We start from the raw sequence: 17,728 nt of genomic DNA on the forward strand, positions 1-17,728 counted from the left end.
ACTGAGCTACATTTCCAACCCTGGAATCTAATTTAAATCAAAGTACTCTTTTACAGATGCTCAAGTGACAGTAACATATGAAATACAAAAAATATTTAGTATCCTTGCTAAGAGAAGAAATTTAAGTCTAACAAATGAAATACATTTCTCAGCTTCAATGTTTGAGAATAAAGAGCTGCAGCATTGGGCTATTAAGGATTTAGCTGTTTAATGCTCCCCAAATAGATGACTTGATGGAAACTTCTGTACATCATTTGAAATTGTGCAAGCTGCTACCTACCAAATTCCATTTTACTCTTCCAGATGTTTGAGTATTCTTTTTATCCTGTTCCAGTCCCTAATCTTTTGGCCACTGGCAAACAAGTAATTTGTGAAAGTTAATAATGTATTTTGATACATAGAATGGCAAGTCTTTGTTCACTGCAAACATTTCCTTTGGGTCATCATGACCCTAAAGGACTGCGTGTGGAACTCAAAAACGTACTGATATTTTTATTTGGTTTTTGTGAAATGGATAACCTCCGAAAGAGCTCACACTTTGGGTCAACGAGTATTCCTATGCACAAACCACCAGCAGGGCCTACCTTTGACGTCCTTAGTCTCTTCAGAACAGGGTAGAACAAGGGCGGCAGCGGGCATCTCTGCAGGATAGGCACTCTGTGTGTGCTGCTCCCTTGGCCCTAGTGACTAAGAGCCTGCACTGCCTGGATGCTCTCAACCAATGCTCTGCTCTACCTGCTTGAACACACACTCAGTAATGGATAACTACAGGAAAGGGTACTGGAACAGTGGAATCAGCAATTTGCAATTTTGTGCAGGAAGCTCTTTGCAGATGCTTTTTTAGTGTAGTGTGCCCGATGTGGTGACAAAATTAAAAAAGCATGTTATGTTTGGTGCTTTGGAAAGTGTGAAAGCTGCCAATGACTCTAGCGTCCTCTCTCTGGAAAAGTAATTGCAGTTAAGGAAGTATTTGCAGAAAATTCAGGGATTGTCAACAAGTGCTGTTATGAAGATGGCTGGATGATCAGGATGACACCAAGTTATCCTTCAGGATTTGATGAACTAGTGAGTGAAGCATGTGAGAAATAAGCAAAAGCTTAGTTTAGTGGTGAAAGCCACACCCCTAAATAAACTAGTGTGAAATAATTTTTAAAACAAAACAAGAATGAACATGGAAACATCTTCCCAATTCAGAGTCTTGTAAGGCCCTCAGGACACAATAGATATTGTATCTGAAAACTTTTCTTTAGCCCTGGTGTTGCTGTATGATGAGAATACTTTTCTCATACACTTTTCTTCATGCTTTTGAAAATGTGCACATTAACAGCTGCTGTGTATATCTAATTTTTTTTAAAAAGTCAGCCACCCTACAGGGAAATTATAAGTGTCTGGGAAACCAGTTGAAGTTTTGTTTTTGTTTATTTGCCCATTAGAAGTCCTGGGCACCGGACCTCCAAAGGTTGCAGGTCCTGGATATCGAGGACTCCACGGGGTATTAAAGTCAGACATCCTGGTGAAAGGAGAACCAGTCTCCCTTCTGCTCTGCCCCCACGGGCACAGCCTGGATGGAGCAGGCTTCCATTCCAACAGCCCAGCTTTCCCCATTGGCCCTGTGCCCTCAGCCCCTGGCCTCCAGACCCTATTACCTATTTTTTTGGTCAGTATCATCAACATGACAGCCGCGTCCCAGATAACGTTCAATTCTTTTCAGTTCACAATTTTTGGCAGCCTGGTGGATCTTGCCAATGGGGTTATAGCCAATAACCTTGGTCCCAAGGCTTAAATAAACAAACTTTTTCCAGGCTCTGGCCATTCCTGCAGACATGGCCAGCTGCCTGTGTCCATGGGCCTACGAAGGCGGCTCCTCCGTTAGCCATCCGCCAGCCATCGGGCAAAATAGTCGTTGCTGGGACACACTGGAAAACACAAGTGCATGGGCACGCACGGTCACGTGCCACAATCTGCCTGGCCTTCGGTGATTGGCTCCTGGTGGGCCCGCCCCCTGCACTGTGCTCTGCGCCTGGCTCTTCTGTCCAGTAGGGGGAGCTGCAGTACCCCGTCCAGCTCCTGGGTCTGCATCCAAGGCCTAATCCCCCACCACCACACACACACACCACGCTGCACACTGAGCTTCCCTACCTGCAGCTCTCTGCCCAGTTCCACGCTAGGGCGTGGAGGGGAGGGCGTGTGTGCCCTCCTGGAGGACAGCAAGAATGCAGGAGCAGAACTGGGGTTAGTCCAGGAGGCCCACAGCACCCGCCAGACCTCAGGAACTCCAAGGAGAATCTCTGCTGCAGTGCAGTGCGGCCTCTTCCAGCCCAGTTGGCCTTGGCAGTGTGAGCTCCGGGGACAGGGCTCTGTGGCTGGGCGTGGCCTTGAGTGCCTGGTTCCCTTCCCCCAGGGCCTAGGGCTTCATTTCATACCCCTGCACCTGCTCCAAGGCCTCTGGTTCCACCGTGCTCCTTACAGGTTTGGACCCACTCCTCCTGCCCATCACAGGACGATGAAGCCTCACTCAGAAGCAAGCCAGTCTTGGATCCTGAAAGCTTAACACCCGGTTCACGTCCCTTACAGACCCTCCTTCATTGCATTGATCCTACTGAATTTGTTTTATCCCTAAATATTCACTGAAATGAAGGAGGCCAGACATACTGTCTTGGACACTGCTCTAACCTACATGACTGACTCGCAATTTGGCCTCCAGGACTCAAGTCAAACTTGTGAAACAAGTCAATAGGTGCATGGAGACACTCAGGGCCTCTCTGCTGCTCTAGGCTGTGAAGCAGGACCTCCACACATGGCCACACCAGCCAGGATCTCCCTTGAGGAGCTTCTTCATGGGCAAGAGTTTTTCCGAAGAGATGAGCACCACACCCAGGTCTCATACATGCTAGGGAAGCACTCTGCTGCTAAGGCATATGCCCAACAGCTGTGTCCATGCTTTTAAACAAAAAGTGCACTAAAGTGGACTGGTGCTGGTGGGGGTTGGAGGAAGTGACAATTGGAGGGAGCCACACATGGATCAGAGTTTGTGGTGGCAGACAAGGCCTTGTGAGGACCACACTCTGGGCTCTTCACACTGCTGAGGTTTGGGGAGATGCTTCTGTACCATGCCCCCCAAGAAGGAAACCCTGCCACCCAGCCTCTTCAGAACTAAATAATATTAATCAGACGGACCTAATAGACATATATGAATTCTCTGATCCACCAACCATGAATTTATTTGCTTTTCCATGAAACAATGAACATTCTTTAAAATAGTTCCTGTTTCCTGGTGTGGTGGAGCACACCTGTAAACCCAGCAGCTTGAGAAGGATCTGGAGTTCAGTGCCACCCTCAGCAATGCAGGGTGCTAAGCAACTCACTGAGACTCTGTCTCTAAATAAAATAGGGCTGGGGATGTGGCTCAATGGTCAAGTGCCCTGGAGTTCAATCTTCAGTACCTAAATAAATAAATAAATAAACTTCATATTTTGGGGTACAAGGTAAATACAAGAAAGAGAGATAACTTCTTACATCCCATAAGATCATAAAATAATGAAGTGAGAAGTTAATGACAAGAAACAAACCATTTAATGCCTGGTGGTTAAAATACTCGATGAATTAGGATTAGATCACAGATAGAATCAGGAGAGATATAAGAATTTTTTTCAGAAATAAATGAGAATACAGACACATCAAAATCTATTGGGTAATTACCCTAAATCAATGACATACCTAAATACCAATGGGAAATCAAATGAAGGAGGAATTAGGAAAACTATCCCATTCACAATAGGACTCAAGAAAATAAAATACTTGGGAATAAACTGAACAAAAGATGTGAAAGACCTCTACTGTGAAAACTACAGAACACTAAAGAAAGAAATTAGGGCTGGGCTGTGGCTCAGTGGCAGAGTGCTCACCTAGCATGTGCCAGGCACTGGGTTCGATCCTTACTTATATACAAAACAAAGGCATTCTGTCCATCTACAAATACAACAAAATTTTTAAAAATAAAGAAATTAAAGAAGACTTTAGAAGATGGAAATACCTCCCATGCTCCTTGACAGGCAGAATTAATATTGTCAAAATGGCCATACTACCCAAAGTGCTATACAAATTCAATGCAATTACTCTTAAAATCCCAATAACATTCTTCATGGAACTAGAAAAAGCAATCACAAAATTCATTTGGAAAAATTAGAGACCCAGAGTAGCCAAAGCAGTCATTAGCAAGAAAAATGATGCAGGAGGCATCACAATCAATACCCGACCTTACACTACACCACCAAGCCATGGTAACAAAAACAGCATGGTATTGGCACCAAAGCAGACACACAGAACAATGGTAAAGAACAGAAGACACAGAGAAAAACCCACATAAATACAATTATTTTATACTAGAAAACGGCACCAAAAAATACACTGGAGAAAAGAGAGCATCTTCAACAAATGGTGCCGGGGAAACTAGAAACACACATGTAGCAAAGTGAAATTAAACCTCTACTTCTCCCCCTGAACAAAATTCAAGTGGATCAAGGACTTAGGCACCACACCCTAGAGACCCTGCAGCTAAATGAAGAAAAAAGTAGGTCCAAGTCTCCACCATGTCAGCTTAGGAACTTACTTTCCTAACAAGACCTCTAAGCACAAGAAAATCAAGAATCAATAAATGGGATAGAATCGAATAAGAAGTCTTTTAGCGTCTTCTCAGCAAAAGAATAACATGAAGAGAAAGCCTACTGAATGGGAGAAAATCTTTACCATGGGCACTTCAGATACAGCGTTGATCTCCAGAATATATGAAGAGCTCGAAAAACTTCATACCAAATAAATAAATAGCCCAATCAATAAATGGGCTAAGGATCTGAACAGATATTTCACAGAAGAAATGCAATCAACAAATACATGAAAAAATGTTCTTTTCTAGTAATTACAGAAATGCAAATCAAATCTACACTGCCATTTCATCTCACTCCAGTCAGAATGGCAATTATCAAGAATACGAGACACAATAAATGTTGGTGAGGATGAAGGAAAAGGTACACTCATACTTTGCTGGTGGGGAGGCAAACTGGTGTAACCACTATGGAAAGCAGTATGGAGATTCCTCGGAAAACTTGGAATTGACCCAGTTATCCCAATTCTCAGTTTGTACCCTAAGGACTTAAAGTCAGCACACTACAGTGAACCAGCCACATCAATGTTATAGCTGAACTATGAAACCAACCTAGGTGCTTTCAACAGATGAATAAAGAAAATGTGGTATATATACACACAACCAGATATTACTCAGCCTTGAAGAATGAAATTAGGGCATTTGGTGGTAAAATGAATGGAGCTGGAGAATATTTTGCTAAACAAAATAAGTTAATCCCTGAGAACCAAAGGGCGAATGTTTCCTGATTTTCAGATGCTAATTCACAATAAGGGTTGGGGTGCCTAGGGTAAAGAACAGAGGTACTGTGGATCAGGCAGAGGGAAATGAAGGGAAGGGATGAGGAATAGGGGTAGAAAGGGTAGCAGAATGGATCTGACATAATTACCCTATGTGCATATATGACTTCGTGACCAGTGTGAGTCTACACCATGTACGACCAGAAGAATGGGAAGTTATACTCCATTTATGTATGATCTGTCAAAGTGCATTCTACTGCCATGTATAACTAAATAGAATGAATTTAAAAAAATGTTTTTTTCCTGAGCACCTAAAAGCATCAAATAACTGGAAAAGATTAAAAGGTGTATCAAAGATGAAAACAGCATGAGAAATCACCTGATCCAATCCACCTATTTACTAATGAAGAAACTTATTACAATAGTAACATATGCCCAGCCAGAAGAATGAGAAAGTCAAATAATTTATCAAAATTATTGTTCATATAGAATTATAGTTCATATATGAAAAATGCTGATTGTGACAGATAATAAGAATGAAATTTTATAAGATGAAAGCAATCCTCATATTGAAGACATTTTTTCTGGCTTAAAATTGGCACTCACTCTTCTCAAGGAAAAAGGTGATATGGGACTTTGGACATGGAGTCAAACTAATGGAGTTCCCCCTCCCACTGCTATCTGTTTCCTTCTCTGGCTTAGTGTCCTTCATCTTTACAGCAAGTCATACTATTCCAGCACAAGGATGAATGATCACCCACAAGGATCACGGGAGGAACACCAAAATTGAAGGTGAAGGAGTTAAAAGGGCTGTGCTATTACCGTCATCAATGCAGTGGACCAGCACTAGCTTCCCTATGTGCCCAACACCAGGAATCCGAAGACAAGTGAGGTAATATGGAGGTTTATCCATAAAGAAAAATGAAGTCATGTCATTTGCAGGAAAATGGATGGACATAATTATGTTAAGCAAAATAAGTCAAACTCAGAAGGTCAAGGGTATATTTTTTCTCTCTCTTATGGGCAAGCTAGAGAGGAAATAGGAAAAAAAAAGGTGTGGGGGATTATCTCAGGAAAATCAAAGGGAGATCAGTAAAGGAAACAGACAAAGGGGCGGGAGGCAGGCAGGGAGGGGAGAAGTGCTGGGGAACAATATTGGCCAAATTATATCATTATTAGATTGTGTTCAGGTATGAATATCCAATAAAAAATCTCGTTATGTACAATTATAATGCATGAACTAAAAGATGTCGAAAGAAAAAAGCCAACTGGCACTGATTATGTTTCAGCTCAAAAGTCTACAAATATCTGTAATCATTTTATGTCCCTCTGTCTCTTGGAAGCCATATTCCATGTGTATACATATATAAGTATTTCTGTGTATATTACTATGCCAAATGTATGCATATATTATAGACATGTAACACAATCGAGACTCACAAAAGAACTCAACCTATTCATAAACAGGACGATCCCCTGGCCTTTAAAACTCAGACCCACTTAATTAAAGACAGTATGATTCATGCCCTTTATATAATGGTTTGTGGTTTTCTAGCTTACGTGCTTTTTGGTTGGGTCCTTTATGGATCTTATCCCCATTTTAAAATCCATACAAATATATTCATGTCCTAAAACAGAAAGGGACAATCTTTCCAATCTTGAAAGTAAAAAATAAAAATACCAGAGTCAAAATGCTATTAGATCTTTTCCAGCATCCAAAATAATGCTAAATGCAGGCTGGGGCTGGGGCTCAGCAGTAGCACACTTGCCTGGCATGCGTGAGGCACTGGGTTTGAGTCTCAGCACCACATATAAGTAATAAATAAAATAAGGGTCTATCAACAACTAATATATATATATATATAAAACAAAATAGTGCCAAATGCAAAGGAGGTACTAAGAAGGACTTTCTGAATAACAAATAAGTAACCTTATCCATATGCCTTATAAAGGCAACATTAAAATACTTGCATAATATAGAAGTTATGGTAGCTTATAGTTTTGGATATCTAATTATATTATTACTCCCTGTTGAAGAGCATTTATGTTTGTGGTTCAGGGACAGAGCCTCCGTTTCTACACCGCTATCATACTGCCAACCACAGGAAAGTTCATTACTGAATTCTCACTCTGTCATATGGTCAAGAACTAATGGGGGACAAGGGAATGCCATTCAATTGTGATTCATATAATTTTAAGAGTTTCTTTAAAATCATGTCACTCTACTACAATCATTTTTTAAAAAAATAAGAATGGTTTATAAGTATGAAGAAGGAGGGAGTCAAAAATCTTATTTTATTACATCTGCAATAGAAATGTACCTTGATATCTGTGATTCAGACACATCAAATTTTTATTTTGCCTGTTGGGTACAAATATTTCGTTTTCCATACAAATCCACACCACATTTACTTACAGCACCCTGTCAGAAAGTAGATTTAGGTGGCAATATCTGATATTTAAAATTTGTGCAGTGACTATGGTTCTCCAAATATCCATGGAAAACACGCTTATGATTTGTCTTGAGAAAATCATCACTAAATATTAAATCTACAGTTGCAAGATAAATCTTAATGAGAACATTGCAGTGAAACTTCCCACAGGTGGTTAACAAGTGATAACAGAACTGTTAGGGTAATTGCAGCCATCATCCTTTGCCCCACCCCCACTTTACGAATACTGTTCTTATTCCCAAGAAATACGAAGCAGCCTGAGATAAACCCTACCGGCCTGGAGACATGCTGGTCTCTCCCTGTTCTCTGAGAGACAGGAGACAACTTAACAGAGCATGAGGTGGGGACATGCTGGTTTCCTTGTTCTTTCCTGGAGAAGATAAAGGAAATGGCGCTTTCCCTGTCCCCTTGTGAGAGGAAAACTGCCTGTCTCTGTTCCCCAGAAACAAACCTGCCTTCTACAAGTTCAGGGGATGCTCACTCTGTCAGTCAGGACTAAACCCGCCCCTGGCACCGTGGCCATGATTCTAGCCCGTAAAGGGAAATTAAAGGTGGCATTGCTGCTGCTGTCCCTGCTTTGTGTGGAGTAGCCTTGTCAGGCTCCTGACAATTAACCCCGCTTCCTGTCCCAGGTGTGTGTGTGTGTGATCAGTCCTGCGCCACTCCTCTCAGGAACTACCATATAGCTGAGGAGGATGTGAGTGGGTTCCCAAATGCATTTATAACTTGCAGCTTTTAATTTATATTTTCCTTCTCTTCAAATCAAGCCCCCAGGCCTGAAGAACTCTCCAAATCATTTGAGATAAGTTCATGCATATTTACTGAGAACACTTCCCGGAGGGTCTGATGGATCAAATTATATTACAGTCAACTTTGTCCAATTTTAGTTAGAAGAGAAACTGACATTGAAGCAAAATTGGTATAACTGAACACGTAAACCTTCTATAAAATTGAGATACACTGAGTTCTTCAAAATAGCCTTAAAACCTAGAAAAGAATAAACTGAAAAACAAAAGCTCAAAATTTTGATAAAAATTATCTCCTTCCCTGTTAATAATTATTAATATGACTAATACACCAGAAAGCAATTTAAAGGAGGAAAGTTTATTTTTGCTCACATTTTCAGTCCATGGTTGGCAAACACCATTTCTTTGGGTCCAAGGTCAATGACAGCATCATGGCAAAGGTGGAGAAGAACATAGAGATTCAGGTTAATGGCATTAAACTTTTTGATGAAATAACACTAGAAAAAAATTCAAACATTACAAAGAAGTCATACACATACACAGTCCATACAGAATCCCAAAGAGAAAAGGTTAAGGAAAATAGCAACCCTGGGGGCCGGGATGGTAACTCAATGGCAGAGCGCTTGCCTAGCATGTGTGAAGCACTGGGTTCAATCCTCAGCACCACATACAAATAAATAAAATAAAGACCCACTGACAACTAAAACATTTTTATAAAAAGCAGCCCTGCCAGACATATCATAACCAAATGACTAACATAGGAAAGAAGGAGAAATAATGAAAGATACACAAGAAAAACATCAGGTCACATTTATTTACATTCATATAAACTTATATTTGTATAAGTTTGATTATATTTATTTATAATGCCTCACTTCAAACTTCTCACCTTGGACTCTAAGATCAAGGGAGGTTGGAATGAAATATTCCAAGCTTTGAAAGAAAAACACTTGCCAACCAAGACTGCTCCATCCAGCAAAGTTATGAACGGAACTAAAAATACCATAAGTGAAATGATTTAGATGCATAATGTAAAGGGTTGTGTGTTTTATCTCCGATGCAAAAGCTAGAGAGAAATATGAAGAACAAACAGGGGATCACATAAAAATAGAAAGAAAATCACACGGCGATGAGCTACCTGACTGGATACAAAGATGTAAGAGGGTAAAGCAGGAGCTACAGGATGAAATGTACTTTGGAATAAAAAAAAATGCCCTGAAAGCTTCTGAGAATTCTCTCTCTCAATAAGGACTTAAATTAAAAACAAAAGTCTACGCCCTAAGAAACATCAGATGAGTTAAGTGCCAGAGGAGAGGTACACTGCACATGTATCAACTGAGGCTATGGAGACAGCTCATTCATAAGTCCCCGGAGGGCAGCACAGAGTGCAGAGAGGGGAGGGCTGCTGGTACTGAGAAGAATCCCAGACCACCTCACTTTCTTCACTTCCGTCATGGTTTTCATATCTTTTGGTAGATTCTTGGGTTTTGACACGTCTGTCCTAAGTACAATTCAATATCCATTTTTGCCATCTTTGCTTTTGGTCCAATTCTGCAGTCCATCACAGCTTCTTTCCTCAAGTAACCTCAAGTGCATGGACAAAGGCTGGTTCTCCAACATAAACACAAGTACACAGTCTGCTCTGATCAGCTACTGATGCACCAGGACCAAAAACATCATGTCTTAACCAGCAAACAGAGTGCAGGAACTTCCAAATCTCCAAACAGAGCTGCCAAAACAGGGACAGACAGATAATGGCCCAGGAGCAGAATGCCAAAGTCATCAGCAGCACAGTTGATGCCACGATATGCAATACTCCCACACAGTGATCACCTACCAGGGTCATTATTATAATGACCTGTTCCTGGAAAATGGGGTGCATGGTGTTAGCCAAAGACCAGTCACCAGACAATTCTACTCTCCCGAAAATACAAAGACCCTCATCCATTCACAGCTCTACTTCCTTGGTCATAACAACTTCCTGTTCTCTCAACCCCAAACCTCAATAGAGGAGTAAGTCAGATTAGCACTATGCATCCGTTTCTTAGCACTGATCTTAGATTGGTCTTTCCTTTTTCTCCTTCTCCTTGTGACTTGGAGAAGGTTCACTTCACAGTGCTGATCAAATGCACCCACAACCTTCAGACACACAGCTGAGCTCCCAGAGAAGCAACCTGTGAAATTTGCTGGAGGCCTTCCCACTGACGCAGGGCCTACACTGCAGGGACTCTTAGGAGGTCCAGACACTATTCCAGCTCCTGCAGTATCTGGCTTCTCAATTGCTGGGCCTCCCTGTTCCGTGCTCGGAAGCCAGCTGCCAGCATTGAGGGCTTCTTCTTCCCTTCAAGCACAAACAGGGAAGAGGTTTTGCTCCTGGAGCTGTACGTCTCACCCAGGTAGGATCCTCCATCTTGGCATGCTGTGGTTGTTCGGGGGATTGGGGGTACGAAGTGCAACATGCTGGCATTTACATCAGGAAACCTGCGTATTCAACTTCTCAGTGGCAAGGTAGCTCTTAAGGTGGGTGAGCCTTAAGATACGTTGACTGTGACAGCAAAGTGTTACCAAAGACTCAGCTTATACTACTTGAAGACAAATGCCAGTGGGAAGACGCTGGTTACTGGCAAAGGTAAAATAAACTGCCAAGTAGCAGAAGAGATACAAAAACCGTTTTGGGCAATGTGAGTTTGTTTTAAGTTATAAGAGTCATTGGTATACAAGAAAAGAAACCAAGAACCCATCAACTACAGGGAAAAAGTCACAAGTAAGAGGAATCAAGTGTGGCAAAGCCCTGCACTGAGCATTTGCACAAGACTCCTTATTAAGGAGAAAAAAAACCAGTGCCAAGATGGTGTTCAGAACGTGGATTTCACACTCACTGTTTCAATATGCTTAATAAGCAAAGGAAGGTCCCCTCTAAAAAACACTCACATACATTTACCATGAAACACCTCCCCTACCCTGCAGCCACCCTACCTCACCCCCAGGTGCAGGCCCTACATCCTCGAGGACACATATCCCGAGTGGGTGTGTGTCCCCAAGCCTGGCATTCTCTAACCTCTGCAAGAATCACTCAGCCAATGCCCAGACTCAAACTGCTACTCCTCAGCCAGTAGCCCCTGCACTGCCTCCCACCACTTCCCCTCCCCACACATTCTAACCCCCACAGGAACCCTGTCCTGACAGGGCCCTGCGTTCTACCTCTTCCCCTTTCTGGAAGCTCCCACTGCCTCCCACTCTCCTGCTGATCACTAACACCTAGACACACATCCCAGGGCTTCCAGACAGCCAAGGCCCTGTGGTGTGTGGAGAAGGCGGGTGGTCCTCCCAGCAGCAATGCTCAGGAGCACACTTCCCCATCATGTAGGCCACAACTAACCCCATTTGTGCCATTCCCCTGGAGTCAAGCACTACCCAGATCTGGGGGGCTCTCTTCCATCCTCAAGCATTGGTGGTGTCTGCCAAGTGGATGTTGAACCAGAGCCCACACTGCCTTGCTGCCCAAATGACCAGGCCACGGATCATAGGCAACGGTGCTGCTCTCTCCATACACTTCTAATACCAACCACAGTGTTTCACTAAGCATTCAGGTAACAGGGATACAGCTACCAACACTGAGCACGAACAGAGTGAGCTAAAATAACCCATGTTAATACTTAACTACCACGAATGTGCACAACTCTGACACATCTAAGTTGCTACTGGTCAAAATATAAACATCATTTACAACAGAATGTGAGAGAAAATAAGAACTTCACTCCCACATGACTTTTTTTTTTTAAGTTTACATACAGAAGGAAACTGGAAGCAAGACAGATAAGGAAAGGCACAGCAATGTCCTCACCATGATTACAGTACTAACAGATCAAGGCTAACCTAAAGCAGTTCCAGATTCTTCCATCTAGGAAAGATACACACAAATCTCAATATATGGCTAAATTTTTCTCTCCACATAACACTTTTCTGTTCAGAGATACTTTGAAGGCTCATACTGCAGAATCCTTTGTCCTTCATACTTGAGAATGTCATGGTCCCCCTCAGGCTCAGAATAGTGGTGCCAGGATAAATCCTCAAAATACTTTTGAGCACTTAATCGTACACCTGTGAATTCTATTTGGACTCAAAGTCATCTCATCATGCACTTGAAAAACGATCTCCTGTGGTCTTTCCCAGTGTCTGTATAGACACTGGGGACCGTGTTGACGAACACCACTGGACAGCTACTCTGCTTATTGGGAAAGACCTAAAAGAAAAGTCAAGGAAGAAGTACACAAAATGTTTCTGGTAACATTAAGTTGGTACATGGACGTGGGAATCTTTAGCATACAAAAGAGTGGATCCCCACCATTCATTGAACTGGGATGAATGACCAGTGAAGAAGAAAATACCCACTCCTGAGACCAGCTCACCTGTTCTACAGACCTGCACTGGAAACCTGCAGGTTCTTCTTCAGAGGAAACACTACCACTGGCAACTCACATCCTGAACCTTGACTTCAAATGACATCGCTTCAGGACACTTATTAATGAAAGAAATCTCTCCTCCATTCCACTCCAAGTGTGCTTCCCCTGCCCACTCCAATCCCCACATCCTAAAGCCCCCAGACACCCAACGCCTCCCTATGCCCAAGATTGGCATGCCATCACCTCTGCAAGGCTGCTGCCCTCAACACACACCCAGACTTCAGTTCCTCTGCTCTGCACAGAACCCCTGCATCAGGGTCCAATGGTCTCCCCTCCCCTGTCTCCTTCTCACCCCAACCTTCCTCAGCAAGGCTGTGCTGGTCCCCTGGAGCCTTCCCTACCTGCTGCTGGGGTTGGGCTGGCAGGTGACATCATCCAGGACAGTACAGAAGAGTCCAGGTACCACAGTCCAGCCTCCTGGGAATGCAACCCTGCTTACAGGAAGCAGGAAGTTTGTGATTCTTACTGAATTGAGATTAAATGTCATCTGTACTTACCTTGGGCTTCCCATCCAGGATCTGCTAACAGCTCTCATGTTTTCCGTGAGCCGTTCTTGTCATTCTCTTTGTACCTCTTCTATCTATAATAAAGTACACACTAAAAAAGGCTCATTTTCAGGAAACTTCAAAAGTTTTTGTGCATTTTTAAAAAAAATAAAAGATCTTTTAATCTATATTGTAAACACTTGGTGTCCTGCTCAAGAATTGCCCTTCCATGCACAGTACTCTGGAGACAAGTTTTGAAACAGGATGATGGGTACACAGGAAAGGGTGGGATAGTGTTCTATGTACTTGTATTTCTGTGTTTCAACATTTTAATAACAATACATTAAAAATAAAAATGAGGATGCTTCTGGGTAACCACGGCCACCCTTATCCAGGTGCAGTGGTGTACACGTGTCACCTCATCTACTCAGTAGGCTGAGGCAGGATGTCTCAACTTTGAGGCCAGTGTCAACTTAGAGACTAGCACAACTTTTTTAAAAAAGTAAAGATATATGAGTAAAGTTGTATGGTAAAGTGCCTTTGGATTCATTAGCCAAAAACAAAGAAAAAAGTGGGGAGGACATTTCCACTGGGAGCTGTCCTGCGCAGTTACTCCAGCTTCCCTCCCTGTGCACCCCCTCTCTTCTGCCCAGGTTTCTAAATTCTGGAGAAAAGCTGTGGCTAACTTATTAAGATGTGAACTGCTATATAATGTTCCTTTAGATTCACAAAACCCAGAACACCCGGTGATCCTCCGATAAAATCAGAATGTGTCATGCCTCTTAGTCTTTAGTTATATATCAACACAAAACAAGAAATATCTGTGGCTCTTAACATGCAGAAATAAGTTTGTCAATTCAAAGAAAGTACAGGTACTGGCCCCAGAAAGCCAAGCTCCACTGTGGTGGTCCATTCAGAAGACAAAAACCCTGGTAAGAGAAACCTTCCCTCCCACTGCCTCACAATCCCATCTTTCTCTCCCTATAAAAACCCTTTGTGTCCCTGAGATCCCCAAGAGGACACTATGCGGATGACAGTGCCCTCCCCCATCCCCCAGTGTGCTGGACCTTCAGTAAACCTGATTTCTTTCCCACTAATTCACATCTCCTGACTACTTGTTTCCCAGTGATGAGGAGCCTGGACCCGAGTCTGGGAACACCTGGAGTCTGCCAGTCTTTCTCTATCACTGACAATGACACCAAAACCTTTTAGAAAAACTCCCGTTTACCTTGTGTCTACAGGCTCCTGTTTCAAGAAATGATTCTATTTTCAGAGTAGCCCTTGTATACACATCGTGGTTTGTGAAGAAATGCTGATTATGGAGTGCTTACACCTTGTAGCAGCTCTGCAGGGTGCTCGTCATCAAAAGGTACAGCAAAGCCTGTGTTTACTTCCATAAGTGCTCAACAAGCTCACAAAATGCTCACACACGGTTTACAGAGTGTAAAGAATCATGAGCCCACACACCTCTTGATGCACCACCTCCAGGGTGCAGAAGCAGCCATCTTTATCTTCTCCTTGAAGCAACAGATCATTTTACCAACTCATCTGGAACCTCACACTTCAAAATCAACTCCTAGGAGGGGACTATTTGCCAGCTGTTGGACAAAGGTCAGGTGCCTCCCAGGATACAAGCTTTGTTTTCACCACATGCTCCGAATGAACTATGCTGCACAATTCACATAGTTGTGCTTTGACATCTCCCAAGCTCTTTAGATCTTTTTATCTAAAAGACACTGAATGTGCCTCAAATTTTTATTGAACTACCACCTGATTAAGAGTTTACTATTAAATTCCTTAAAAAGGTGATCCTTTAGAAAGTTAATCAGAGGAGAAATTCACAGAGGGGCTCTGTCTAGTCATAAACCTGTTACTCTGAAGCAGAATAAAATCATTCCCTGATATAAGTAGTGTAGAGAAGTCCTTTTCACTTACTCTTCCATCTGCTTCTGATCTTAGAATTTTGCTTCTCTTATCTATTCCTGCATCCGTTTATCCATTTTCTTCTTTCTTTCTTTCTTCTCTCTGAAGTCAAAATGGAAATACAAGAGGGGAAAAGCAGGCAAAACAAATGGCAGTTTGGATTAGTCCATTTCTATACATGTATCAGTTGTAATGAGAATACAGGCTTCTGAGTCCTTTGAGTTCTTTCACTGACTGTTCTAACACCCTTCAGCAACATCTGTCAACTTTTGGATGAACCAATTGTTTTTTTTATATGATTACAGGCAGAGCCTCTCCCCCTACCTCACTCACCCAAACATCTGTGGTTAGAAAATCTGTGATGAATGCTAAACAATATTTAAATTGACATGCTAAACAATATTTAAATCTAACACTGGCAAAGAGGACATAATGTTAGACCATCGTATTATCTGGGCTGACGGGTTTTAATAAGAATGTCTTATTATCCCTATTCAAACAAACTGAATTCATTAGATTGTTGGGCCTGTTACTGCAGCTTGGCTCAGGGCAAACACAAGTAACAGTGCATCTGTACTCGATGCCTTACTGAAACTGGGATTTGGTTAAAGGGCCTACATTTTGTGAACCTACATTCTTGATTTTTAATAAGGTGATTACTGCTTTTATCTCTTGGAGATAGGGCTCTTAAAAATGATACGGGTTGGGGCTGTGGCTCAGTGGCAGAGCTCTTGCCTAGCTTGTGTGAAGCACTGGGTTTGATCCTCAGCACCACATAAAAGTAAACAAATAGAATAAAGGCATTATGTCCATCTACAGCTATAATTTTTTTTAAATGAGCATGATACACATGTAAGTTATAATCCATGGTGAGTTATATTCTTAGTTTTTATAATCTACGGTAAGTTATATTCTTGGTTTCCATATATCATTAATCACTGAACTGCTTCAAGAATTACATAAGTTGCCCAACTAGAAACCACATTCATAGCAAAGGAAACCATCAAGAATGTGAAGAGGGCTGGGGATGTGGCTCAAGTGGTAGTGCGCTCGACTGGCATGCGTGGGGCCCAGGTTCGATCCTCAGCACCACATACAAACAAAGATATTGTGTCTGCCAAAAACTAAAAAATAAATATTAAAAAAATTATCTCTCTCTCTCTCAAAAAAAAAAAAAGAATGTGAAGAGAACCTACAATGGGAGAAAATCTTTGCCACCTGCACATCGGGTTGAGCATGCATCTTCAGGATATATAAAGAAATCATGCAAGGTAAAAACAAGTATCCCAATCACCAAATGTGTAAAGGAACTGAACAGGCACATCACAGAAGATATACAAATGGCCAACAAACAAATAAAATTTACACATTGTCTGGGGAATTTAAAATTTAGATTAGTTTACCCTAAAATATGCATTGAGTTTTTTTGGATTTAAATCTTTTCTTTTCAATATCTTTATTTTGTTTGTTTTTATGTGGTGCTGAGGATCGAACCTAGTGGCTCACACGTGCAAGGCAAGTGCTCTTCCACTGAGCCATAACCCCAGCCCGCATTGTTTCACAAATGTGAAATGTAATGAGTATATTCAGAGGTCACAAATCTGAAACTTTTCACATATGCTTCAAATATGTTAGCATTTCTTTTACTAAATATTTTTTTAATTGTAGACAGTCTTTTATTTATTTTTATGTGATGCTAAGGATTGAACTCAGTGCCTCACGCCTGTGAGGCAAGCACTCTACCACTGAGCTACAGTCCCAGCCCTAGCATTTCTTTTTGTGCCTTTTATACATATACACCACCCCCCCACACACACACCATTAAATTTATTTCTTCTACTTTAGCATTGATGTCATCCAATTGTCCCATCACTCTCCAAATTTCTTTATGTGGCTTCTTGTCTTTTTTGAACATTCCTGACAGTCAGTTAACCCACAAGTGCTAACTTTCAAGCTATACTTACAAATGACCATCCAAACACTCAGCCTTCTGTGTGTATTGGCAGGGGTGTTATAGCCTAGGGCTTTCAAATTTTGAGTCTAATTATTTTCATTCATTGTTTTCAATTGCACCACTGCAAAGACGAATCATACTTGACTGCTAAATTCAAAACTTAAATGAATAGCGGTTTTCATATTATTAAAATAAAGAGAATAGCAAAGATAATCTGTTATAGAACTTTCCATTATAATGATTTTGTAAAAGTTCTTAGAGAATAATGAAGGGATAGAGGCTTGGTGCCTTCATTCACAAACTCTATTAATTTTCTGAGAACATT

The 17,728-nt window shown here is 41.8% G+C and overlaps 1 protein-coding gene across 16 annotated transcripts in view; it reads right to left on the reverse strand.

Annotated features, from left to right (window-relative positions):
* LOC110597004 (uncharacterized) overlaps nt 1-11,411 on the reverse strand; it is a 110,978-nt gene extending 99,567 nt beyond the window's left edge. For 10 of the 16 annotated variants that reach the window (XM_078033867.1, XM_078033868.1, XM_078033866.1 and 7 more), the window contains exon 1: nt 1,647-2,029. In XM_078033867.1, coding sequence (XP_077889993.1) covers nt 1,647-1,825 — 179 coding nt within the window. In that variant the 5' untranslated portion in view covers nt 1,826-2,029. Of the gene's footprint in view, nt 1-1,646; nt 2,032-8,950 lie in introns of those variants that run through there. The other 6 variants (XM_078033875.1, XM_078033874.1, XM_078033871.1 and 3 more) reach the window with 3 other exon arrangements.
* Nucleotides 11,412-17,728: the final 6,317 nt, after the last annotated feature.

The sequence above is a fragment of the Ictidomys tridecemlineatus genome, chromosome 16, assembly GCF_052094955.1.
Source record: "Ictidomys tridecemlineatus isolate mIctTri1 chromosome 16, mIctTri1.hap1, whole genome shotgun sequence".
Lineage (NCBI taxonomy): Eukaryota > Metazoa > Chordata > Mammalia > Rodentia > Sciuridae > Ictidomys > Ictidomys tridecemlineatus.